General features: G+C 37.5%; 1 protein-coding gene across 1 annotated transcript in view; it reads left to right on the top strand.

Annotated features, from left to right (window-relative positions):
- The window catches only part of LOC128520545 (Fc receptor-like protein 5), a 192,135-nt gene that overhangs the window by 156,869 nt on the left and 7,363 nt on the right, over nucleotides 1-27,903 (top strand). The window contains exons 20-24 of the mRNA XM_053494830.1: nucleotides 764-1,069; nucleotides 6,027-6,296; nucleotides 15,410-15,679; nucleotides 18,090-18,116; nucleotides 26,294-26,560. Of these exons, the coding sequence (XP_053350805.1) occupies nucleotides 764-1,069; nucleotides 6,027-6,296; nucleotides 15,410-15,679; nucleotides 18,090-18,116; nucleotides 26,294-26,560 (1,140 nt within the window). The remainder of the gene's footprint in view (nucleotides 1-763; nucleotides 1,070-6,026; nucleotides 6,297-15,409; nucleotides 15,680-18,089; nucleotides 18,117-26,293; nucleotides 26,561-27,903) is intronic.

Below are 27,903 nucleotides of genomic sequence, written 5' to 3'. Positions count from 1 at the left end.
AGAGTAAAACTAAAAGAAATAGCAAATAAACAATCATCAGTAGGTAAGGAAAACAGCAAGAAATACTGATATAGTAGGCTAAGCTAATGGCTATCCACATATTACATAAAACTGAAACTTTGAATAAATGTGATATTACAAATATATGCTAATATATGTATAAAAAGATATTATATAATGAAAAATTAACTTACAGATGATGCATTTATAAACCCAAAACAAAGGATGGCATCGATTGGACTGAAACCAACCGCATGTAGAACTCTACTCGTCTTTTTTCTCTCTAAAGCAACTGCCACTAGGGGGCAGCAAAATCACATCAACACAACAACAATGCTGGAGCAGAACAACACTGTTTAATTAATGTTTAGGCAAAACAAAGTAAAAAAAAAAAGGGAATAAAGATTCATGGCTGTGTTGTTACTGTAAAAAGTTAATTTTAACTCGATAATAAAAACACAAATGTAGACAGTATGATTGAGAATGTAAGATTTAATTTATTACCCCTAATTTGAAAAAAGAAAAAAACTAATTATTACATCATTACATTCTCTCACCATCACTTTGATATTATTGATGCTTTACATTTTGATTTATTGATTTTCATTCACATCATTTAAATAACTGAAAATTCATAAACAATGTGACATTAGTCCTGATGTGTTTAGTGTCGTCACTGAGAGAGTAATAGTGTTTTACTGTAGAGGTGATTTGTGTAGTAAAGACTACTTCACATTCTGAAATTTTACTTAATTTCTAACAGACAAACCGAAACCTAATCTCACATCAAGCCATAAAGGAGATGCACTGACATTAAACTCAGTGACTCTGACCTGTACACTGAATCCGTCACCTGCTGGTTGGACGTTTTACTGGACCACACCCACACAGAACACTGCGACTGAGACTGCAGGATATTTCTCCACCTATTCATACTACCACTACTACTCCCACTATAACATTAGATCAGTTAATGTCTCTGATGGAGGTCAGTACAGGTGCAGAGCTGGAAGAGGAGACCCAGTCTACTACACACACTACAGTGATGCACTCTGGGTGAATGTTATTGGTGAGTAAGAGATTTTCTGTTAAGTGATTCTGTACAACACTGAACATGTGAGCAGCGTCACAACACAGTAACATTTACACACACTGTACACACTTCTAGCTAATCATAAAAACAAATCAGATAGTCACTGCTCACACATCAGTGTGTTTTACCTTCAGTGTGTTGTTCCCTTGTTTACACTCAATGTAATAAAGATACAGGGCTCTGTGAAGAATAAACATGATAATGGTCTGTAAAATGAAGAGTGAAGTGCTTTAAAAACATAACACTGAAATATTGTAATTCATTTAAAGTCAAAGTTAGGAAAAGACCTGTGTTAAACTGCTCAATCTTAAAACTCACAGGATTAAGCCAACGTTATGGCGGCTCAGAAGGACACAGTACAGTACATGCGTATCATGTGCTTGACAAAATGCTAACTATGAACAGCAGTCAATAAATGTTATAGCTAACACGTTTGGTCCATTAAACACAGTGATGTAAACGGTCAGCTCCGTTGTGTCAAACTGTGTCTAAATATGTATTCATAAGCAAACTCGTACAGAATCTATACTAAGCGTTAATTAGTGAGCTTATTAAAATATTCACTCGTCTACCTTCAAATGTATTTGTACTTGAATAATATTAAATTCTTAATCCATAGGGTTTAATATGATGTTGGCCCCGCCCCCTTTTGCAGTTATAACAGCTTTAAGTCTTCTGAGAATGCTTTCCACAAGGTTTAGAAGTTTGTTTATGGAAATTTTGAAAGTTATGAAGGGCAGACACTGATGTTGGATGAGAAGGCCTGGGTCTCCTCTCTTTTTCATTCCAAATGTGTTCTATTGGTTTAAGGTCTGGACTCTGTTCTGGTCAGTCGAGTTCTTTTACACCACACTTGCTCATCCATGAGTTGGGCTCAGCCCCTTACTTCCAGTGAAAGAAACTTTTACTGCTTCAGCATACCAAGACATTTTGGAAAATTGAAAAAACAACAATTTCATGCTCCCAACTTTGTAGGAACAGTTTGGGGACTGTCCTTTCCTGTTCCAACATGACTGTGCACAGGAAGAGGTAAAGTTGTTATAGCTGCAAAGGGTGGGCCAACATTATATTAAACCCTATGGATTAAGAATTACTCAAGTTCACATGCAATTGAAGGCAAAGCAAATTCTTTTGGCAATATAATGTATATGAAGAACAAGTTTAATATTTAAAATAAATGTTCTATGCACTCTTTTAAAACAGTGAGACAAATATTTTAGTTTGAACTAAAAAACTGTAAAATATGCCCCTGCCGTGTGTCATGTCTTGTACACCGAGGAGGCGAACGCAGATGCAGGGTTAAACACAAATGAATTTATTGAATTTTAAATGTCCAACCAAAAGAAACAAGAACTCCCCAGGCTAAATATGCAGGCGGGATAATAGAAACAAAAAGGAAACACAAAGGAAATAGCTACTTCAACCTCGAGACAAACACAGAGAGCTGATACTCTCTAAGCCTCGACCTTGTCCTTGGTGGAGGTTTTCAAAAACACAATGTGCCCGTGCCTGCGATCCGGCCGTGCTTAAAGAATATCTGAAATAAGCTTTTGACTCAATATGTCTCGGACCGGGACCCAGCTGCGCTCCTCCGGCCCGTACCCCTGCCAATCTACCAAGTATTGGAGGGAGCCTCCTCTCCTCCGGGAGTCTAGTAGTTTTTTGACTCTGAACGCAGAGGCGCCCGCTATTTTTACCGCCCCAGGGAGCGAAGGCTCTGCGATGCCTCCGTCCAGGGCCCCCCGTATTACTGGCCTACATGGAAGACAGGGTTAACACGCATATGACTGGGAAGCTGTAACTTAAAGGAGACCAATGTATTTGGGATTTGGGAGCTTGCGACAGGGGAGGTTGAGGGTAAGATCCCTTGTCGAGAACCATACTCGATTGCCTTCCTGGAGCGAAGGACTTTCCCTTCGCTGTCTATCGACGAAGTGCTTGGGAGATTTGGGACATTCTCCCATACTTTTTCCGCTCTTTTAAACCACTGATCCACCATGGGGATATCGGTGGGATTGGCATTCCAGAGACAGAGCAGTGGTTGGTGCCCGAGCACACATTGAAACGGTGTTAAGCTGGTCGAGGAGTGCCATAGTAAGTTTTGTGCATATTCTGCCCAGATTAAACAGTCTGCCCATTCATGTTGCTGACTACTACAGTATGCGCAGAGGTACCTTCCAGGTCTTGGACCGTCCGCTTTGCCTGTCCATTAGACTCAGGGTAATAGCCCAATGTTAGGCTAAAGGTGGTCCCCAATTTCTGGAAGAAAGCTTTCAAAGTCCACCGCGATGTGTGACCACGGCCTGTTAGGTGTTGGTAAGGGCATTCATTTTCTAATAAGCAAACATCGGGGAGTTTTGGTTGTTGCACAGATAAGCCAAGACGAAACTACTGTTTTAGCTGGGGTGTTTAGCTCCCTCCAACCAATGCCTCCACTCCTCTAACGCCACTTTTACTGCTAGCAGTTCGCGATTTCCAATATCATAATTGCGTTCGGCAGGTGTTAGTTTACACGAAAAGAAGGCGCAGGGGTAGAGTTTCTCTGGGTGGCCGTTGTGCTGTGACAGCACTGCTCCAAGTCCTACCTCCGACACATCAACCTCAACTAGAAAGGGCTTCTAAGGATCAGGTAATTTTAATATAGGCGCGGAGGTAAAAGCTTGTTTGAGTTGCTGGAATGCCACGAGCACTTCCGGCGAGAACGCGCATAGCCGTTGCGTTTTTTTTTTTTTTTTACAAACCAGTGAGCGGTGCTGCCATCGTGCTGAAGCCCCGAATAAACGCTATTAGAAGTTGGCAAACCCAAAGAAGCTCTGTAGCGCCTTAATTGACTTGGGTTCCCATTGTTGCACCTCCATGACCTTGGCGGCATCCATCTCGACCCCCAGTGGTCGGATGCAATAGCCCAGAAATGCAATCTCCCTCTTGTGTAACTTATATTTCTCTGCCTTCGCATAGAGCCCATGTTCGCGCAGAGCACGGTGGTGTTTTCCCTGGCAGGAGCTCAATCATGCAGTCCTACGGATGGTGAGGGGGAAGTCGTGCTGCTGCCCTAATGCTAAACACGTTTTTAAACTTTTCATACTCTGATGGCACCATGGTAGATACTTGGGCACTTGAGATCTCATTAGTGGTTGTTTGGACCGTCAACGCCGAGGATGTACAGAATTTGGCGGATTGTGGGAACTGAGCCAAGGTAGGCCCAGCACGATGGACTGATCCAGCTGAGAAATCACAAAAAAATTTTAGTTCCTCGGTGTGACCAGGGAAAGTTAACCGTAGGGGCACGGAAAGAAGTTCAACAGATGATTGTTTCAATTTTTTGCAATCTAGAGCTTTAATTGTGCTCAGAAAGCTTCCACACTGGAGCTCGCAGCGAGGAAAGGACAGCAGATGAAATTAAATTTCCAGCCGACCTGGAATTATAAGACAGTGAGGTGTGTAAACAAATGGAGTGATGTTTGTGAGGTGATGTATGAGGTTACTTGGATAAGTGGGCAGTTGCACATTTTGTGTGTGCCCCCCCCACAGTACAAACATAACCTCGATATGATTCTTCAGTGGCTTTCCTGGGCCGAAAGGCAGAACGTGCCCACATCCATGGAAATAAGATCTTCCCCCTATTCCTTTGGAGGGGAGGTGCCTTTGTTGGCCGTGGAGGTGCTGGTCTAACTTGATCGCCAGTTCAATGCAGCCGTCTAGAGGTAGTCCGGTATCGCAACACACTAGTTCTAGTTGGATGTCAGGGTGTAGTCCATCCTGAAACCTGGCAGGTAGGCATGTGTTGCACCAGCCGCTCTCCGTGGCTAAGATCCCAAATTTTACAGCATAATCCGCGACTGTTAAGCTTCCTTGTTTTAGCCTCAGCAATTGTTCCCCTTACATGTCTTACCATGATCTGGGTGGTCAAACACCACGCGATAGGCTTGGATGTTCTGATCATAGCTGGACGTGATAATCCCACCTGTGCACCACACTGCTGTTGTCTAGTCCATCGCTGGCCCAGTAAGCTTCTGGGTGACGAAACTTCGTCTCCTTCCTTTCCTGACGCAGCTTAGGATAATCCGTCAGATAGAGTTCACATGGTGAGGTTGTAGAGCGCCACCGAGGAGAAGAAGGGGAAGACTGACCTGTAGCAACGAACGCTGTGTGCCAGGTCATTTACTGCTCTCGCTAGGCTGTCAATCTCCCCATGTTGCTGGCAGATTAGTCCCTGCTGCGTTCTGGATGGTCTGTTCATTTGTCATGTCTTGTACACCGAGGAGGCGAACGCAGATAAATAGGGAGACTGGTGTGACACCGTGCTGTGTGTGGATCGATGAATAAACTGGCCAACATTGGTACTTCCAGATATCACGATCACTGTGCATATTGCAACAGTGAAGTCTCGGAAAAGGACAGAAGGACACTGAATTAAGGACATTAATGTTTAAACGTATTAAACAAATCTCATTCATTGCAAGTGTTAACACGTTCATTTTTCAGTCCTAACACAGGTACAACAAATGTTTTAAACTTAATTTAGTGACATATTTCAGCCGCTGGGGGGCAGTGCCTCTCCTTCCTCCCAGCAAACTTCGCCCACAGTGAGCACGACTAAGCAGAGCTGGTGTGAGCTGGAAATTAAACGAAACAACATTACTTTAGGTTTGGTGAAATCTGTAACAAAAAGTCATTTAACATGCCGCTCAGAGGCTCTTAACGTGACGTCATTAAGTTCTTGTTTAAGAACTATACTCGAGTCGAGAGTCTGAGCGTAAATGAGTGAAGAGGATGAAGGTCGAGCTTTTATACTGAAACACTGAGTGTAAGAGACTGTAAAGTCTGAGAGAATGAGAGAGATTAGAGAGGGAGTGTGTGCGGAGTTATGAGCTGATAACAAGTGTGTGTGTGTGTGCGTGTGTCTGTGTCTGTGTGTGTGTGTTTCCTATAGAGTCTCCGAAACCTGTGGTGAGTATAACGCCTGATACACAGGTGTTCAGAGAAGAGAGAGTGACTTTTAGGTGTAACATAGATGGAGGAGGAACTACTGAGTGGACATATGACTGGTATAGAGACGGTGGCACATTCTCCCCACACAGCACAGCACAGGAGTTTACAGTCACAGTTTATTATTACTCCAGTAGTAAATACACCTGCAGAGGAAGGAGAAGAGACTCTCAGCTCTCACAGATCAGTGATCCTGTTACACTCTCTGTATCAGGTCAGTGTGTGTGTGTGTGTGTGTGTGTTATTATTTATACATGTAACATTTATCACTAGTTTCTGATTTTCTTCCAGATTTTCTTATATGATAAACCGAGTCTCATTATTCTGATTGTACAGCTTGTTCTTTTTTTCTATTCACTTTTCTATCTTAAATTAATCAAATCATTTGATGTGTAAAGAATCAGCACAATTCATTATCTATTCTGATCTGTGTGAAACATTTCCTCAGCTTTTATTTACACTGTCAGGAAATAACACACACTAATGAGAAGCAATTCCACTTCATCTAATAGTCAAACTGATTTACTGTTAGGAGTTTACATGATAAAAACAAAGAAACAAACAAATAAGTAAAGTAATAAGTGAATTTATTAATAAAAACACAAATGTAGCCAGCATGATTCAGAATGTAAGATTTAGTTTAGTAACCATAATTTGTAAAAACGTTAATTCACAGGTACAATCATTTAGACTTTACACTTCAGCTCAGTCATTAATGTCATGCTGGAGAAAACATACTGTATATAAATAATGTACAAAATAAATTACAACACAGTTACATTTACAATGAATAGTAACTCAAAATGCTTTGTTACACACACACTCGTCTCTTGCTCTGTGCTCTCTCTCTCTTTTTTCTGTTTTGCCAATACAAAAAGACAGTAAATAAAGTTAATAATGAGCCACAGATGGAGAGCATCACATGTTGATGTCACCTAATGATGTCACAGACACACACAGACAGGGACTTTGGTTTCTGGTGTTGATTGATGCAGTTTTATATCCCGCCTTCACTGAGATTTAACTGATGCCAGCGTTGAGCGTCTCTAAACTCCTGTAGATGAAAAGTGCCGTTAGAGTTTCCTTTAGTGTTCACTAACTAGTGGGAATGAACACTGACAGAGGAGAGGAAGGGGAAGACTGACCTGTAGCAAGGTCATAAACACTGTGTGCCAAGTCATTTCCCGCCCTCGCTAGGCTGTCAACCTCCCCCTCTTACCGGCGGATGTAAGCAATCATCTGTCACAATAAAATGTAACAGAATAATGGGTTTAGAAGAACAAGAAGTTACTTTTCACTTTAATAAAATGTAATTTAATAGTCAATGGGATTCTGGGAAAATTATTTGTGAATTTATGCTCAGAATAGTATTGACCAAAAACAGAATCATGTCTCAGTTATACTTAGTTCTCGCCCTGAACTTAGGTCAACTTTTCTTTTACACATGAGTTTAATCAGCAACCTCATTATAAGGGCATAGTGTTACATACAGATTGTATAAGAGACGTACAGTGGTCCAGAAGGTCAAGGTCAAGGCACATCTGTGTGTGTGTGTGTGTGTGTTGTCTTTGTAATTTCTGTTAGTATGTTTGTTAGTTCTGTATAGTTTCTGAAGTGTGTGCATATGTACAGTATGTATGTATGTATATATATATATATATATATATTATTATTATTATTATTATTTTCTCAATATGTCTTCCAATAAAGGTTGCATAATTCTGCAGTTCATATTCCACTTTTCCAAAATAAATTTTACTTTATACACTCACAAATATAAATTGAAAGAAAGATTGGAAACTTGCATAATCACAGAAGTTATTTTCTCACCTTCACTTGATGCTTTACATTTAATATCTCTATAGATTTTCATTCTCATTATTTAAATAACTAAACATTTATAAATAATGTGACATTAGTCCTGATGTGTTTAGTATCAATACTGAGAGAGTAATAGTGTTTTACTGTAGAGGTGATTTGTGTAGTAAAGACTACTTCACATTCTGATACTGTATTTAATCTCTAACAGAAAAACCGAAACCTGAACTCACATCAAGCCGTGAAGGAGACGTCCTGACAGGAAACTCAGTGACTCTGACCTGTAGACTGAATACACAGTCCACTGGATGGAAGTTTTACTGGATCACACCAGTACAGAGCACTGAGACTGATACTGTGACAAACTCCTACATCATCACATCAGTTAGTGAATCTAATAGAGGTGGATATCAGTGCAGAGCTGGAAGAGGAGACCCAGTCTACTACACACACTACAGTAATGAACTCCAGTTAGTAGTTACTGGTGAGTAAGAGACTTTCTCTCATGTTATTCTGTACAATGTTGAATATTAACCTCAGCAGCGTCACAATACAGTAACATTTACACAGTTAGACACAGAGAAGTGTTTCCTGTAGATGATTGTATTAAAGTTAAAGAGAGACAGTGTGAGCACGGCTGAGCAGGGCCGGTGTGAGCTGAGCTGGAGATCAAGTGGAACAACACTAGTTTAGATTTAGTGGAAAATGTCACAAAAACCTGTAAAACTCTTTTAATAAGCTGCTGAGAGGCTGTTTAATGGTCTTCATAAAGTTACTGCTTCAGAAACATCACCATGCTCGAGTGGAGAGTCTGAGTGTGAATGAGTGAAGAGGACCAGGGGCGAGATTTTATACTGAAACACTGAGTGGAAGAGACTGTAGAGATTAGAGAGAATGAGGGGGATTAAAAATTACATTTGTCCAAAGGGAGCTATGGAATAATAACAGGTGTGTGTGTGCATACAGACATTCAGTGATCAATATTAACCGTACTATAAAAAAAAAGCCAAATAATACACCTGCTTTAGGTCAGAAGAATAAAACTTTAAAAGCAACTTCTGTAATATGTTTGCTGTGATTGGTGGAAATTGTTTCTCATATAGAGAGCTGGCTAATCAGGAAACACATAATTAGTGGGCAGTTAGTAATGTCTATTAGGTTAGATTAAACATAGTTACTGATGTTATTTAATGAGCAATTAGATGAAAGTACAGGGGCTGTACATCTTGTTTAGGACTTTAATGGCAGACTGGAACTTTTAAAATTCAGATAATTTCTTCTTAATCGTTTATTCATATTTTAATTGTAATTATCTAATTTTGCTTATCTGCTGGAGCTGATATAAAAGTACACTCTGTCATAACAATATGTCAAGTACATTATCTATGAACATGTTTTTATATTCATCATTTAAAAAATGTGAATACATTACATTTAAATATGGTTATTTTAAATAAACGCATGGCTAATTGGATAAATGGATTGTGATAAAGTTTTTAAGCCAATCTGTTAATGAAAAGTAAAATAAAGTAAATCTCAACTATTGATCTCAGTAAAATGATCACGTATCTAGCTGAAAACTCTAAAACTGTTTAAACGAATGGTTTAATGTCATCTCAGAGACAGTAAAATTGAATTCTAGAAGTCATTAGTTAGTGATGTTTTTTATTTTTTACAGAAAAAACTAAACCTGAACTCAGATCAGACCTTAAAGGAGACGTGCTGATAGGAAACTCAGTGACTCTGACCTGTACACTCAATCTGCAGTCTGCTGGATGGAAGTTTTACTGGATCACACCCACACAGAGCACTGAGACTGAAACTGAAACACGCTCCTACACCATCAGATCAGTTAGTGTCTCTGATGGAGGTCAGTACAGGTGCAGAGCTGGAAGAGGAAACCCAGTCTACTACACACAATACAGTGATGATCTCCCATTAAAGGTTACTGGTGAGTAAGAGACTTTCTGTTAAAGGATTCTTATGAGCAGGATCTTATGAGTAGCAACATTTACACAACAATAAATAAACTCTTTTAGCTAAATCATCAAGAAACTTGCTGACACTCAGTGTTCTTGGAGATGCAGTGCCTTATGGGGGATAAACATTCTGGTAAAAAGGTTATTATTACTTAATTATTATTATTTAAATGTTCCTCTTGGCTTTATTCAGACATACTTTACTCATGTCAATGTCGTTGGTTTTACACCCTCATTCTTGAGGAATGACCAAAGGTTTTCACCCTATTTGACTTGAATGCCCTTCAAATATTATTTTCTTTTTCTATATTATATGATCAGATATGATTTACATAAAAAAAAAAAAAAATCACCCTTCCTGAACTTTTTCGCATAGTTGTTACACTTAAATGATTGAGATCATGAAACTAATTTTAATATACACAAAGATAACCCTAGTAAATGCAGTTTTTAAATGAAGATTTTATTTGTTGAGGGAAAAAAGCTGTCCAAATCGACCTATGTCCTATGTGAAAAAGTTGCTTGCTTGAATGAACTGTAATTAACCACATTTTTTTTGGAAAGCTAAGTTAAATTTCACTTACGACAACCAGGCCTGATTACTGCAAGACCTTTTGAATTAAGAATTCATTTAAATAGAACCTGTCTGACAAAATGAAGCACACTAAAATATCTAAAAAAGTAACACGCTCTAAAGAAAGTTAAGAACAAATGAGAAACAAAGTAAGTGACATGTGTCAGTCAGAAAAAGATTACAAACCCATATTTAAGGCTTTCAGACTCCAGTAAACCACAGTGAGAGCCGTTATACACAAATGGAGAAAACTTGGAACAGTGGTGAACCTTCCCAGGAGTACGTGGCCTACCAAAATTACTCCAACACCACACTGTCTACTCATCCAGGAGCTCATAAAAGAAACCAGAAAAACATGCAGACATCACTTGCTTCAGTAAAGGTCAGTGTTTATGATTCAACAAAAAGAAAGAAACTGGGAAAACGGCATCTAATGGATAGTTCCAGGGCAAAAACTACTGCTGACCAAAGAGAATACAAAGGCTCATCGCACTTTTGCCAAAAACATCCTGACTATTATGATGATCCGAAACACAAATCAAATCTGCTGAAGATGATCTTACACAGGCTGTTCATGGTCGAAAACCCTCCAGCGTTGCTGAATAAAATGACTTCTGAAAAGAAGAATGGGCCAAAACTCCTCCAAAGTGATGTGAAAAAACTCACTGCCAGTTATGTCAATTACTTTCTTGCAGTAATTGCAGCCAAGGGTGGAACAATCAATTATTAGGTTTAGGGGCAATAACTTGTTTACATAGGGCCAGACAGGGTTAATCAGCTTTTTCCTCTTAATAAATTAAATCAAATTTCAAAAATTGGATTTTGCATTTACTTGTGTTATCTTTGTGTAATATTAAAAACTGTTAAATGATATCAATCATTCAAATATGCAAAAGAAATACACATATTTATATATAAAATATTATTATATAGAAATACACTATATTTATAATAATACACAGTTTGACTATAAGATCACACTATAATAATACATATGTAGTGAAATTTTGAAGATGTTTCTCATATTTTACACACTAAGACAGTCCTGTTAAATTTAAAACATCATAGTGAGGGACAAACCAAAAACATCACCATTTTAATTTATTAAAGTGTTATTGTTAAAAGTTATATTTGTTTCACCATATTTATTTAGATTTATTTAATTATTAAGTTTAGGAGAAAATACAGTGGAACCTTGGATTGCGAGTAACACGGTTTGCGAGTGTTCCGTAAGATGAGCAAAGATTTAAAAAAAGCAAACATGTCTTGGTTTACAAATAGCATGCACTTCAGGTTTTGATGCAAAGCGTTAAGTGATTACAACTGAACCAATGATTTTTCTCTCTCTTGTGCTTCACCCCATCCACCCCCCCTTGCCTTCACACACACACACGAACACCCTACTTCTCTCGTCTCTGTCACGATTTTTTTCAAAGGTAAAGTGCATTGCGTTCGTAATCCAAGCTTCCACTGTACATAGTAATAATATATTTATTTTTATTCCATAATTATTTGTGGCTACTATAATGTTATGTTTGATTTCTTCGGGGGCAAATTGCACAGATTTTATGGAATCATATTTCATATATCAGATCATACCATATCATAATTCACTGTAGATTACATGCTAGGTCTTTTTCTGGGCCGCCTTGTAGGGAAGATTTAATCCTGTGTGAGTATTAAGAGTAAGCAGCGTACACGCCCCCCCCCCCAAATAATAATAATAATAATAATAATAATAATAAATAAACTGATATAATAATTAAATTAATTTACTAATTAATAACATAAAAATGAAAAAATAAAAACATAAACTTTATATCTAAATACAGACATAATCTGTGCATTTTAAATGCACCCATCATTGCCTGAGTGCTTGATTACCATTTTCCAGATGGCAGAATGGTAAAGAGTGTATTTATACACACACCACAATGCTGGTGGCTTTGTGAATGCAATGTGTTTGTAAAATACTATGATGGAGGGAAAAGAGACACAGATGATCACAGCTGTTCTCACTATCTGCTGCAGGGTCTTGTGGTTTGAGACATTTAGGCATTTGGCAGACACTCTTATCCAGAGCGACTTACATTTTTATCTCATTACACATCTGAGCAGATGAGGATAAAGGGCCTTGCTCAAGGGCCCAACAGTGGCAACTTGGTGGTTGTGGGGTTTGAACCTGGGATCTTCTGAACCGTAGTCCAATGCCTTAACCACTGAGCTACCCCTGGCCCTACACTTCGATATGGAGTCTCTTTTTTGCAGCTATAACAGCTTCCACTCTTCTGGGTTAATGAGACTGTGCAGTTCCCAAACCAGGCAGTGATGGGAGGAGGGAAATGAGCTTTTCTATTGCTTTGTCTTGAGTTTTTAGCAGCACTCGCACCTCTGCAGTCTTCCATGGCTTCTGGTTGCATCATGTTGGAAACAGTGATGTCACTGATGTACTTGCTGATGTACAGTAGATAGTGTATCAGTTAGTGGAATCACCGTTAGTTACAGTCTCCCTTATCATGTGCCAGACAGTGTGATCAAAACAGTCCTGATGCACCGAGACGCTCCTGCTGGGAAGTTTGGAGTGATGTACTAGAGCAGTGTGTGCTGGAATTAACATAGTGTATTTTTAAAAAAGTATTGTATTAAACTGTAAAAAAGTAAAAAAAGTAACTGTATTAAAAAAGAAAAAAAATTAAGTCAAGTAAAGTAGGCTTTTATTGTCATTCCCACCATATACAGTTCTGTACACAGTGAAACGAAACAACATTCCTCTAGCGCTAAGGTTCTACATACATGCAACGTAAATTAGCAACATAAATTAACAACATAAATGAACAAAACTAGCTAGCTACCTAAGAGTCCTAATTAGCTGAGCTAATTAGCTCAGACATAACAGATTGACATTTTTTAATTAACCTATAACTATCTAGTCCTATACAAAAAGAGACAACATAAAGTGTACAGTACATTCAAATGTGCAAACGAGCTACAGAGTAACATGTCAACAACATGACACGTTCCAGAACTGTTGTGGTGATGAGGTAATGAGTTGAGGTAGTGGTAAGAGAAACAGTAAACATTAAACGTATCTGAAAGTAGCAGCAATGATGGAAAATACCTTTGTGCAAATAACAGTAATAAATATTGTAAAAAAGAGCAGTTTCGGGTAGGTTTGAACAATTATTGGATGGTTGTTGATCAGTGTGTTTGCGTGTGTCTTTGTTTAACAGTTCAGATTATTCTCTAAAGTTGTTTAAATTGATACCATTTTGTTTATAGAATTATTATCTAAACTACAGCAACAAATTGTTGTTTTCTTTTCCTGTAAATACCTCAGCATTGTACTTATTATGTCACAGTGGATAATAGCTTACACAGTGTAATTCAAACATGGATAGTGTTTATGGGTTTTATAATATGATGTGAACATTCCCGTTCCCTCTATGAGCATTAAACAACCCATCATTGCACTTCCCGACTCCTTATATTGTATCACTTCCTATATGTTACAGCTATCCTGATATGCTATACAGCTATATGATTGTACATCCAAACAGCTTGTTTTTGCTAGGAACATTTTGTTTAAATTGTAACAATGTGGACACTCTTTCACTTAAATCTAACAAGATGTAAATTGTCAGTACTGTAATAAGTATTTAGTGTTGAGTCTGTATTTAAAATTGTGATGTACTGTACATTTACTTCATTAGTAGTGTTGTAGTGGGACAGAGTTTAATCATTTATATGTAAGCAGATTAACTGTATGCACACTCTGAATGTTTACATAAATGTAATTATTCCTTTGTTTAATAGTTTTTGACTTATGTGTGTGATTGTATATACAGAGAGTCCTAAACCTGTGGCGAATATAAAGCCCTATACACAGGTGGTCCGGGGAGAGAGCGTGACTTTCAAATGTTACATAAAGGACCAAAGAGGTACTGAGTGGACATACAGCTGGTATAGAGATGGTGTAAACGTCTACTCATCCCACATAACACAGGAGTTTACAGTCACAGATTATGATGGTGGTAAATACACCTGCAGAGGGAGGAGAAGTGACTCTCAGCTCTCACAGATCAGTGATCCTGTTACACTCTTTGTATCAGGTGTGTGTGTGTGTGTGTGTGTGTGTGTGTGTGAGTCTTATTACTTATAAATGTAAAATATCTAATTTTAGATTTTGTTTCCGATTTCTTGAATCAGAAAAAAAATCTCATTATGATTGTGTAGTTTCTTTTGGTCTGTTTACTTTTTCATGTTCTTATTGATTTGATTTGTAACAAATTACTACAATGTATTAATTGTAGTTATTCTGATTTGTGTGGCAATTTCCTCAGCTATGATATGTAAATTGTTAAAAAAGAATATCGACATTTGGTAGGAACTATTCATCTTCACCTAATAGTAAATCTAATTTTATGGTCAGGGTTTGAATGTTTGAAAATAAATAAATAAATAAATAAATAGACAATTTAAATTCTGTGCTTTCACAGTAAATATTTTAATGACTGAACTAATTTTTTTAATAATTACAATAATGTGTGCAGTGTGGTTCAGAATCTGAGACATGATTTATTAAACATCACATACACTAGAAAAGTACGCAGATTCACAAGGCAGTACAGTGACGTTTACAGTTCAATCATTACTTTCATTTTGTAGACAATGTACTGCATATAAACCACATTAAATGGTGAACACTGTATATATATATATATATATATATATATATATATATATAATTTTTTTTTCCAAGAATATATATAATTCTACTTGTGTGTCTTAAATTGTATTAATGTTCATTAAGAGAATAAGGTAAAAAAAAATAATCATCATTTACTTTACTTTACATCATTTAATTAATGATGCGCTGGCTTTAGTTTAGCTCAGATCTACCTGATTAGTGCAGTAACAATTACATTTCTCCTAAATTATGTGTCTTATTTGCCACAGAAAATCCTAAACCTGTACTCACATCAGACCTTAAAGGAGCTGCAGTGACAGGAAACGCAGTGATTCTGACCTGTACACTAAAACTACCGTCTGCTGGATGGAAGTTTTACTGGATCACACCCACACAGAGCACCGAGACTAAGACTGAAACATCTCACTACTTCATCAACTCAGTTAGTGTCTCTGATGGAGGTCAGTACAGGTGCAGAGCTGGAAGAGGAAACCCAGTCTGGCACACACAGTCTGATGCACTCTGGTTTAATGTGACTGGTGAGTAAGAGATGCTCCATAGAGCTTGCTTTTAAAGTAACACACCAACTATTTACACAGCTAAAGAACAAAAAATATAATTTCTCAGGATTGGTCTGACCAGTCATGACCAGCCTGAGGGTGAATGAATGCAGATAAGCATTTTTTTGTAATGATGGTGCCGTATCTTAAAGCCTGAGAAAGATTCGAGAGTGCGGCCTGAAAGCCTGAAAACGGGAGCGCTCATCCACACCAATACACACTCTTAACTCTAATAACAGCATGGTCACTATTAACTAGGTGTCTTGACAGCCTTGTAGTGACAAAGATAAAATCTCTAGCAACCATTAACAAATCCAGTGTTTTAGTCCCGTCCATCATAATCTGTTTTGCATACATATGCTCAATTTAATAAAACACAAAGATCAAATCAGTTATTTTAAAACACAGAGGAAAAAATACTTTTAGATCAGTCTGACAATGTTGTTGCTAATTTTTCCTTAAAACAAGTCTTTCACTAAGGATGGGTGGATTGATAAAGAATTCATACTACTGATCCTAATGGTTCTGTTTCGAGAATTGATATTCACATTAAAACAAAAATAAATAAATAACAAAAAAACAATAGTGGACACTTGTCCTTAATTAGTGATCTTATTGAAAAAATGTTAACTCATTATTGTTTGAAAATTGCTGTTTATAATAGGAACTACTTTTTTCCTCCCTCTTGTAGCTCTGCTCCCAAATGACTGTAGTACGACATGCAGAGAAACACATTCTACAATTACATCAGTCCAGAAAGAAATTAGGGATGAAGTGACTTATGCAAAATATTGATTAGGCATTATGGCAACTTTTCAACAAATTAATACAATTCTTTGTAGTCATAATAATATGTTTGATAATGACGTTTGGTCAAAAAACCACAAGGACTAATCACCACAGCCTCTTTCTCACAGTGTCTAAACAGCCCTTTTTTATAATTGCACAATTTTGTGTCTGTCGCTTTAATTCAAATGAGTCACTGCTCACCCCGCCCCCTCTTCCACGAGCCTTGGCTTATCAGCATTAATAGAAACATGACAGGTCTGCAGGAATATGAAGGAGTATAAAAAGGCATACAGGAAGTTTCAGAATGGTTAGTTATTAGATTTATTTTACTTTTACTTTTTGCATTTTTTAACATCCCCTACAGACATACAGCATGCTTACTGTAGTGGTTATGTCGCCGACGGCTCCATATTACATGAGTGTGAAACAGTAGATAATGCACCAAATGTCTTTAAAAGCAGTTCTGAATTAATTTTTTTCCAGTTGATTGAAAAGTCTGTATCTCTAAATCACATTGTATTTGTTTACTAGTGGATCTTTTCTACTCCAATATGGCGGACATGCACACGCATAGCAGCAGCTTACAGTCACAGAAGCACTAATAACTAAAAACTGATAATATTATGTCATCTTAAGCAACACTATCTCCTAAATAATAGCTTCTGAATCATCCGAATTGTGCTGATGGCTAACGTGCTACGAAGCTAACAATTTTCTAACACAAGGCTGAATCTCAAATCCTCCTCTAACCCCTGATTAAGGACACTACTTGGTGTAAGGAACAAGCAATTCTAACCTACACCCTACATAGTGCACTAGCATTACATCATTATTTGGGATTTAACCCTGGAACCTGCAGAATAATATATATATATATATATATATATATATATATATATATATATGAATACTGTAAGTCTCTCATAAGTTCCTCAGGACCGTCCATTGCCTTTCTGTTTTATCCTCTTCCCCTTCTGGCTGTATGGTACCCAGAAGGTACTATTGGGTCAGTGGAAGCTTTACAGTCAGTTATTGTTTGCTCAGCCATTTTCATGTTTTGTTGAAGTAACTTTAATCTATGAGGTGCCGTATAGGGCTTAAATCAAACATGAAACACACATGAAACACTTGCATACACATAGATGAAACAGTCACACATGCTATACCTAATGAACACACAACTATGAGATGTGCACACACACCTACTGTATGAGCCGCACACACACACACACACACACACACACACACACACATAGACACAAACATTCCGTGCACACACCTATGAACCGCACACACACACACACACACATACACACAAACACTCTGTGCACACACCTATGAGACGCGCATGGACACACACACACACAAACTCTCTGCACACACACAAATTCTTTACACACACACCTAAGAGACACACACATACACATTCTTTACACACACATCTAAGAAACACACACACACAAACTCTCTGCATAGACACAAATTCTTCACATACACACCTACAGTATGTTTCCTGATGCTTTAATGAGGAGGTTAAACAGTTGTTTATATACAAGGTAGACAAAAATATTCAAAATAAATGTATGTTTTCAATCCTTAGAAATGCAGAAGGAAAGGCAGTATGCAGGTAAGAAGCGAAATTATTTACATACTGTAAATAAAGAATGAACATTTACAAAGAATGGATGTGTGTGTGCGCGTGTGTGTACAAAACATTGTCACCTCTCCTCAGCTTAATTAGCATGTAGATTTTCTTAAGCTATCAATGCGCTGCAAGTCATTTTTGTTTTTCAATGTTTACAAACAGAAATTTTAAGCAGATTTACTGATCTGATAACTAATAAAACCATATTGCATAAAGACGGTTCCTACATTAACAAGCGGAAACGATGGAGAGCTTTATTTTGTACCTTTTTTGCACTGATTATATTTTAGGCAGAAGGATCAGGAAGGATTGGCGTGTGTACAGGCTAATAAAAAGTGCATGTGCAGGAGCACGCGCACTTCCCCTTTTCCCTAAAAAAATAATTCAGCTCATTGACTGTCTCCTTAGGATGAATTAATTTTTATAATTTATATGTGGCTGTAAGCTGAATCCACTGTATCTACATGTGCATGAATAGTTTACTAGAGGTGGCAATATGAAACCTGCATCTGATTTCCCAAAGGTGGAACAGTAAAGAATTAAAAATTTAATTTAACTCTCTCAGTGTTAATTTAACACTGGGAATTTCAGCTGTGTGGAAGCTGAAATAAACTGAAGTGAGTTGATTGCATAGACATGCAATAGTGTGTAGATATTCATTCAATAGACTTATATGTGTTATATGCACATACTGTATGAGACGCACACACGTTTGAGACGCACACAAACAGTACATGATACAGGATTCTCAGTGTAAACAGAAGTCATTTCAGTGTAAACGGACTTGATGCTTCATTCACGTTGATTGGTAGTAGCAGTTTTTAAACAGCCTGCCATTGAACAGTTTAGAAGACTGAGTATGACAAAATAATGAGTATCACTATTCAATCACAAGGCATTGATGTATTCAGAACTGTCCAAATGATGCTTGAATAGTGCAGTGGCAGAAAACGTGGGTAAAGATTTGCAACTGCCAAAGAAAAATTGAAGCATGAAATCTGTGGCTAATATGTCTGATACTACAACAGAGGCAGTTAATATTTTGCAAAATGTGCTTTCCTTGCCTTCGCTAATGCGAACAAAAGCTCATCAAAATCCCGCGTGACTCCCTCTGCTCGATCAAATCAAAATACAAAATCAGAAATTCAAACATTGTTCCCGATCCTAAATATTACCCACTTCTGTGGTGATAATAAATCACTCTCTGTCTTCTAAACTGCAATAACAGGCTATTTAATAACTGCTACCAATCAGGGAAACTGAAGCGGCAAGTCCATATATACTGAAATTACTACACCCTACTTACTGCTCTGTATGCAGGGAATGTCTGTTAAGGGAAATTCCAATTTCTGAATACCCTACAATGTCACCAGCAGAGACATCACTTTCTCTGTGCATTACCATGGTAACATAAGCACCTCGGATACTTGTTGCAGCTGCTGTGAAAATTTTATACCACGGACATTAAATATACAATATTTATTGAAACAAAACTGATGGTTATAAAATATATAACCAATTGAAATGTTGATTAATTTGCAAAATGTATGGACATATATTTATTTATTTATTTATTTATTAATGAAATTAAATGAAATTATTAATGAAATTAAAATATTGTTTCCTATTAACATTATGTCGTCCTCCATAATAATGATAATAAATATCTAATTTCTGTTTTCAAGCTCCATTCTTTTTACGCTCCAGCGAGGCGCAATGACTGAACATTTTTTATTCCCTTTCTCAGTGAAGTGAAGACCTGTTGTTAAGTTGTTCCCTACACTGTTACAGTTCCCTTTGTACTGAACATTTTTGCTCCCTGCGATTTGGAATCACACTTAACATGGCTACACACCCTGTGTAGTTTACTTAGCAGGGTTTTTCAGGCCGATCAGAATGCACCTTGAGTATCATGTACTATGTGTGTACGTCACATGTGTTTGTATGCCCGTAGAGTTTGCGTGTGTAGCGGCTTAAAAATGGTTGCTAATGACTGCGACGAAAACCAAGTACACAAATTTCTGATTTCTGCAGTTTATTTTGCAACAGCACCCTCCAGCTAAGTAAAAGCAGTAAGGGGCACTATTAGTACATACACAGCAACATGCTTACATTCCAGTATTCTGCAACAGCGATTTCAAGCTTTTGCCAGGAGTTCACTATTACAGTGGTGTTCAAAATAATAGCAGTGTGTTGAAAAAGTAAAGCTCCATATTCGTATAATAACTTTTAATTTAAATCCCATAAATGCATTGGAGACCCTGTACATTCTATTCTGAATAACAACATGAAGAAAAATGTGCTAAATGTAATATTAGTTTAAAGTAAATGAAGAAAAACAAATATTAGTCTGTTCAAAGTTCAATATAGCAGTGTAGAGTTCACTTAGAGAGGTAAATTGTTCTATAAAAAACAGGTGTCAAACAAGTTCCCCTTATTTAATTCAATTAAATTTTATTTATATAGCGCTTTTAACAATGGTCATTGTCTTAAAGCAGCTTGACAAAAATGAAAGAAATAAAAAAAAAAAGATTTTTTTGCGTGCATGCGTGAAAAACGTGTCCAAATAATAATGAGATGAATAAATGATGAATAAAATTTCTCTGCTGAGCAAGCCAGGGGTAACGGCAACTTCCTGAGAAGGCAATAGGAAGAAACCTTGAGAGAAACCAGACTCAATCAGGGAACCCATCCTCATTTGGGTGATAACAGATAGAGATGATATAACATCATGTGTGTTATGCAGATGAAAGTGCAATATAACACAAGTTCTTTAAATTAACATGAAGTCCAGTTCAGCATAGGGATGAGTAAGTAGGTGCAGATGGCAGATGGGGTCTGGATCACTGAGAGCACAGGAGCAGCATGTGTAGCTCCAACAATCATAAAGCAGAATCCAGCTGGAGCTGGTCCATCTCTGGATGCCTTAGGAACCTCGCGGGGTTGGCCTTTGTCTACTGAAGCTGGTACAATCTCCAGATGCCTCGGAATGGGTAGAAAAATGCAGAACAGATGGAGAGAATTAGCGTAGTTGCCATTCAGGATAGATGTACTGAAGTATGAAGTTATGGGATGAGTTACGTGTACGCCAGATTAAAGAAATGAGTCTACTTTTAAACTGGGAAACTGTGTCTGCTTCCCGAACACTGTCTGAAAGGCTATTCCAAAGCTTTGGAGCTAAATATGAAAATGCCCTACCTCTTTTTGTAGATTTTGTAATTCTGGAAAATACCAGAAGTCCGGAGCTAAACCATTTAAAGCTATGTATGTAAGTAATACTAATTTGTAAGTAATTCTAAACTGAACAGGTAGCCAGTGCAGGGATGATAATATTGGGGTTATATGATCATATTTTCTGGATTTAGTGAGAATCCTGGCAGCTGCATTTTGGACTAACTGAAGCTTCTTTTATTGAAGATGCAGGACAACCACCTAGTAATGCATTACAATAGTCCAGTCTGGAGGTCATGAATGCATGAACTAGCTTTTCTGCATCAAATACAGATAATATGCTCCTAAGTTTGGCAATATTTCTAAGATGGTAAAAAGCTGTTTTTGTGATATTGAAAATATGATTTTCAAAGGACAAGTTACTGTCTAATATTACGCCCAGGACTTTTACTGTCAAGCTGGTAGTAACAGTAAATCCTTCTAAACGCAGGCTGAATTGTGAGAGCTGTTATGTACTGGTTTTTGGGCCAATAAGTAATATCTCTGTCTTATCTGAATTTAGTAAAAGAAAGTTATTGATCATCCAATCTTTTATGTCCTGGACACACTCAGTTAGTCTAGACAACTTAGGTATTTTGTCTGGTTTAGTTGAGATATATAATTGGGTATCATCAGCATAACAATGGAAACTAATCCCATGTCTTCTAATGATGTTAACCAAGGGAAGCATGCATATTGAGAACAGCAGAGGTCCTAAAACTGACCCTTGTGGGACCCCATATTTTACTGGCATTATACCAAACGGTTCTCCATTTAGATCTACAAAATTGTATCAATACAGGTATGATCTTAACCATTTTAATGCCTGTCCCTGAATACCTATGTGATTTTGTAAGCAAACTTTGAGAATATTATGATCTATAGTGATCCATAGAGAATGCAGCACTAAGATCAAGTAAGACTAGAATTGAGATGCAGCCTTTGTTCGAAGCTAAAAACAAGTCATTTGCAATTTTAACTAGTGCAGTTTCTGTACTACGATGGGGCCTAAAATCTGACTGAAATTCTGCGAGGATGTTTTTTTCCTGCAAAAATTTTCATATTTGAGCTGATACCACCTTGTCTAATATTTTTTATATAAACGGAAGGTTTGAAATTGGTCTGTAATTTCTTATTTCATTCTGGATCATGAGAAACTATTAGAGGTTGAACCTCCAAAATTTTCTAAGTCCATAAAGTCTTCACTTCTAAACTGTGATGGGATACTCTCTGCAGGCATCTTAGATTATGTTAGGCGAGCCACTGTACTAAGTAAGAGTCACCTAAAAGATGGGATTGTTTTGTTTCTTGTTATCAGTTGGCTTAGATGCTTGGCCATAGCAGCTGTTAGAGCCTGTCAATAGCTGGACATACTGTCTTTATATGCAAGACATATTTAAGGATAAATGCAGGAAAAGATGTGCATTGCTCACTGAAAATCAGAGTAAAATGGGTTGTCCAGACATTGTTCAAAAGAACAGCGTACTTTGATTCAAAAGTTGATTAGAGATGGGAAAACATACAAAGAAGTACAGAAAATGAGGGGCTACTCTGCTAAAATGGAGACTAAAACCAAAAAGACGTGGAAGAAAACGGAAAACTACCATTCGAAAGGATCGAAGAATAACAAAATTGACTTAAAGAACATCTAAAGTTACCTATTAGTACTGTTACTATTAGAAAACTGATATGTGAATTCAGGCTATCAGCAAGAAGCCCCCGCAAAGTCCTACTGTTGAAAAAAAAAACATGTGCTGAAGAGGTTACAGTTTGCCAAAGAACACACTGACTGGCCTAAAGAAAAATGGTGCAATATTTTGTGGACTGATGAAAGCAAGATTGTTCTTTTTGGGTCTAGAGGCCGCAGACAGTTTGTCAGGCCCCCAAACACTGAATTCAAGCCACAGTACAGTGTGAAGACAGTGAAGCATGTGGGCACAAGCATCATGATATGGGGATGCTTCTCGTACTATGGTGTTGGGCCTATTTATCACATTTCAGGGATCATGGATCAATTTGAGTACATCAGAATAAATAAAGAGGTCATGTTGCCTTATGCAGAAGAGGAAATGCCCTTGAAATGGGTGTTTCAACAAGACAACGACCCCAAACACACCAGTAAGCAAGCACCATCTTGGTTCCAGACCAACAAGATTAACGTTATGGAGTGGCCAGCCCAATCCCCAGACCCTAATCCAATAGAAAAGTTGTGGTCTGACATTAAAAATTCTGTTTCTGAGGCAAAACCAAGAAATGCAGAGGAATTGTGGCATGTAGTACAATTGTCACAGATGTGAAACAGTTCTTAGAAACCATGGTTATACAACTAAATATTCAAAGAAGTTTGTATCAGGTGATTTAACTCTAGCTGACTCATCTAGTGCTGGTTGACATGACATAATTGGGGACTGACTAGCTAGCAAGCGATTGGCTATGGATTCACCTATCTGACTCCTTAACTTACCAGTTAACACACATAACTGATGTACACTGCTGTCATTTGATACGTTTCCTGATTTAAATAATTCATAACAGGCTAACACTGTAATCCTACAAACTGCTCCACATTGAAATACTAAAAGTATGTTGATCCCTGCGTGCCATATTTCCCACAAAAAAGTGACAATCAGCAAAGAAAAATTATTAGCAGATTCAGAAACACACTGCTAAAAGCGAGAAAAGCCTACAAGAAACAAGCAAACCATAGACGTTCTCAGGCTCTTAAGTATTGAGTGGGTCAGAGAGTAGTAGCCGCATAAGATATCTCTTTATGGAACATCCTGCGAACTCTTCCCCAAAACATTGGCCCATTCATGATCACCAAGATTGTCAACCCCTGCTCTGTGAAGCTATGCGGCGAATTAACCCCACATTTTACGTGTCCCCCATTAATTAATTCATTATCTTATTATAAATATGATTCTTATTCTCTATATTCTTGTAGAGTATAGTTCTTCAGAGCAAGCATTGTGTCAGAAGATTCTGCGGAATCTCTTCTTACCTTTCATTCACGATAGGTGTGAATTTATTAAACTGTTTGCGCTGTTGGAAAATACTGTGGGTTTTAGGTGAATTAACAAGACAGAGCGGACATCTCTGCCTAAATTTTATTTCTCCAGCAAAACATTAAATAGGTTTTAAAAAAATAAATATTATTAATGATAGCAATTAAATCAGACTTAATAGTTGGATTTGATACTTTTCTTTTTACTTACTTTATGGGGGAGTACAGTATGTCTGCAGTTTTATCAATAAATCTGCCCATATCTGTGCACGCGTTTATCAGTCTTTTGATCAAAAGTCAGTGTTTGTTGTGTAGTGTATATTTAAAGCGCATTTAAAGCGCTTTAAATATACACTAAATATTTAAAGAAACATAACCGCACTCAAGGATATTAATCTCACATTGAAATATAGACTCTGCCCTTTAAATCTTGACTGGGGAGTCACTGGTGCCATTGTGTTTTAGAGCAAATTTTCCCATAAGAAATAATGGACACTCCAGTAATTGTTCCACATTCCAAAAATATTCATATCAAAATTATAAATAGAAAACTTTTTAAAAGAATCAGACTGTGTGAAGCAGGGACAGGAGAGGAGGGGCCAGGGTTATTGTGTAGGATGACTTTCACACACAAACACGCATGCGTGCACGCACACATGGGCACAAACTAGGGGACTATGTTTTAGGTTATGGAAATCGCGGATGTCATTCTGTCGAAGTTTTCTACTTTCTTGGACTGTGAACTCTGTTTTGTTGAGAATTTTTTAAAATTAGTATTATTCATCATCAGAACAGCTGTACAGGACAGCTGTTTTCTATCATCGTGCTCTCAGACTGATTCACTGGAAGAGGCCGACTCATTTCTGCTGCACCCCTATACGCACATGTATATAACATACAATATGCAAGACTTTAGAGATTTTATATTTACTAACATGCTAAAAAATACACGGTTGCTCCACATGTTCTTGTGTGTTTTTACTTGTTTTTAATACTTTTCCGCTATTATTCATTTGTAGCTTTATTTTCTTTTAAGTCAGTATGGGTCTCTCTTCAAATCATGTGTCTTAAAAGTTTTATCAATATTAGTTATGCAACACTGTTTATGTTTTCGGTAATTAGCGTGCAGCAGCAGGGAGCCGGTTCCTTTGTTTACACTAGGGAACAGCTAATCGCATTAAAGCCGGCCAACATTTGAGACTCGTTTGTGTATAGGACAACTAATAAAATTATATTGAATAAAGTTCTTTGAAGCTTAAATTGAATCTGGTGCACTGAAGTGTCTATTTTTTGTACAATAAACGGGAGCTACTTCCGCGAATCTTTCACATCTACGGATGTTAGGTGCGAACCGCAGTCTGTTTGTATCTGTGGAAATTCGTAACTCGAGTGTTCGTAAGTCGGGGACTACCTGTACAGTGTAATGATGAGCAAAAGCAGTAAGTTCTGTTTATTATTATTTTGTTTAGTAAATTGCAGCTGTAAGATCTTTTACTCTGGCGAACCACAGACACACAGACACAAGATGAGGTATTCTGAAAAACAGCTAATTTTATTAGGAAAAATGGGAAAAGGAAAGGGTTTTAAGGAGGGAATAAAACAAATGTGGGTGTGCACGTGCAGCTCTAAAGGCAGTGCCCACCTGGCAAAGTGGTAGAGTGGACCCACATGAGCAGCGGCTCCTGCAGGTTCCTTAATGTGTGCTTGAAATCGTGGCCAGCCGGCCCTGCCCAGCGCTTTTTGGGTGCAACCGCAGACAGGATTCTAACACGATCGGCTGTGTGTGTAGGATGAGGAGATAAATTAACTGGTAACACAAAAAAATATATTTTTATTATCATTATTATCATTAGTACTAGTAGTTTCAAAGTTTAAAGAATTAACAGTATCTATCATCAATTAATCACATCATGTTTTGTTCACAAACATTTTGTCCACAATTCAGGTGAATCTCCTCCAGTGTCTCTGATCATCAGTCCCAGCAGAACTCAACACTTTACTGCTGGCTCTCTCTCACTGAGCTGTGAGGAACAGAGAGACTCTACTGGATGGACAGTGAGAGGATACACAGGCAGTAAGACACTGTATACATGTTCATCAGTTTCAGGATCTACATGTAACATTTGCTCCCTCTCTACATCACACACTGGAGTTTACTGGTGTCAGTCTGAATCTGGAAGACGCAGTAATTCTCTCAACATCACAGTGCACAGTGAGTCTTTTTATCAGTTCTCATCAGTAGTAGTTTAGTAGAAACCAGTCCATTTGAACGTCTTCAAGTATTATAAGGAAGTTAAATATCTTAGGGGGAAATATCACAGGAGGCATGTGACATTAAATACATTTTTTTTTTTACATTAATGAGCAGAGGCAGTCAGAACTGAGTCACACGTGGACTTTTTTTTTTCTTTTGTTACTAATGAACTGCACAAGATGCAGAAATAATACAAATTGTTGTGAACACATTTCTGTCCAACATTTCTTCGCTGCACTGCTGAGTGTATATATTAGCAACACTTATACTGTTCTTATTAGTTAACAAAAGAATGAAGTACCAAAAATGATAAACAAATAAAAAGTCAATCACATATTCTAACATTGTGTCCTAATTATCTGCAAGACAGCATTAGCACCGGTTATTTAAAAAGGCAGTAACAGGATTCTATCACTAACAGCTAGACAGTAATGTGGCTAGGCTAACAGACAACATAACTTCTACAAAATGCTTATTAGTAGGAACCAGCTGACTTTCTCACTTTAACAGTGACCCCTTATGTCTAAATTACACACACTTAATTATTTTCCTTCTTATCTGCAAAAATGCAGCCATAACAGCACATTGTTGTAAACATCTTTCTGTCTGGCATTTCCTCTCAGAGCTGCACAGTGCTCACTAGAGTTATAAACCCTCTTGTGTGGAATTTCGGACTGTTGGAAACTGGAGTATTAATATTTTATACCCAAATCACACCAAAAAGCAAAAAGAAACATCATGTTCAATATTATGGGTTACATCTCAGTCTAGGGTTGGGCTGTACAGCAAATGATAGGTTCAGGGTTCTATTTTAAACTGTGTGAAAAAGGTCGAATATAATGGTGTAATATACCAGAAAGAACTACACAGGCACTTCAGCTGGCAAAAAGACAGGGTTTGTATTACTTTACACAGAGCAAACGAGAATACTGACACAACACCAGGATCAGCTTCAGGGTGGACCCAGGCCAAACTAATAAACAAAACAGGTATCTGTATTTTACAAGCTTGTTTACCTAAACAAAACACACAAAAAATACAGATAACTTACCTATCTCCCTAAACCAAAAACAGTGAATAAATTCCCTTTTCCCCAAAACAAATGGCAGCCACACCCCTACTACTGGTGCGTAACAAAGTGAAATTATTTAAAAAAATATATACAAACAAAAAACAAGCAATAATCGAAGTCAAAGGGTTGCAATAAAGTAAAAACCAGGGTACACAAGCCAATATCAAAAACACCCAAATAACAAACTCTCTCCCTCCAAACAATCAACACCTCGCCTACACACCTCCCC

This window comes from Clarias gariepinus, chromosome 1 (assembly GCF_024256425.1).
Source record: "Clarias gariepinus isolate MV-2021 ecotype Netherlands chromosome 1, CGAR_prim_01v2, whole genome shotgun sequence".
NCBI lineage: Eukaryota > Metazoa > Chordata > Actinopteri > Siluriformes > Clariidae > Clarias > Clarias gariepinus.
This window is presented reverse-complemented; position numbering and strand designations above follow the sequence as displayed.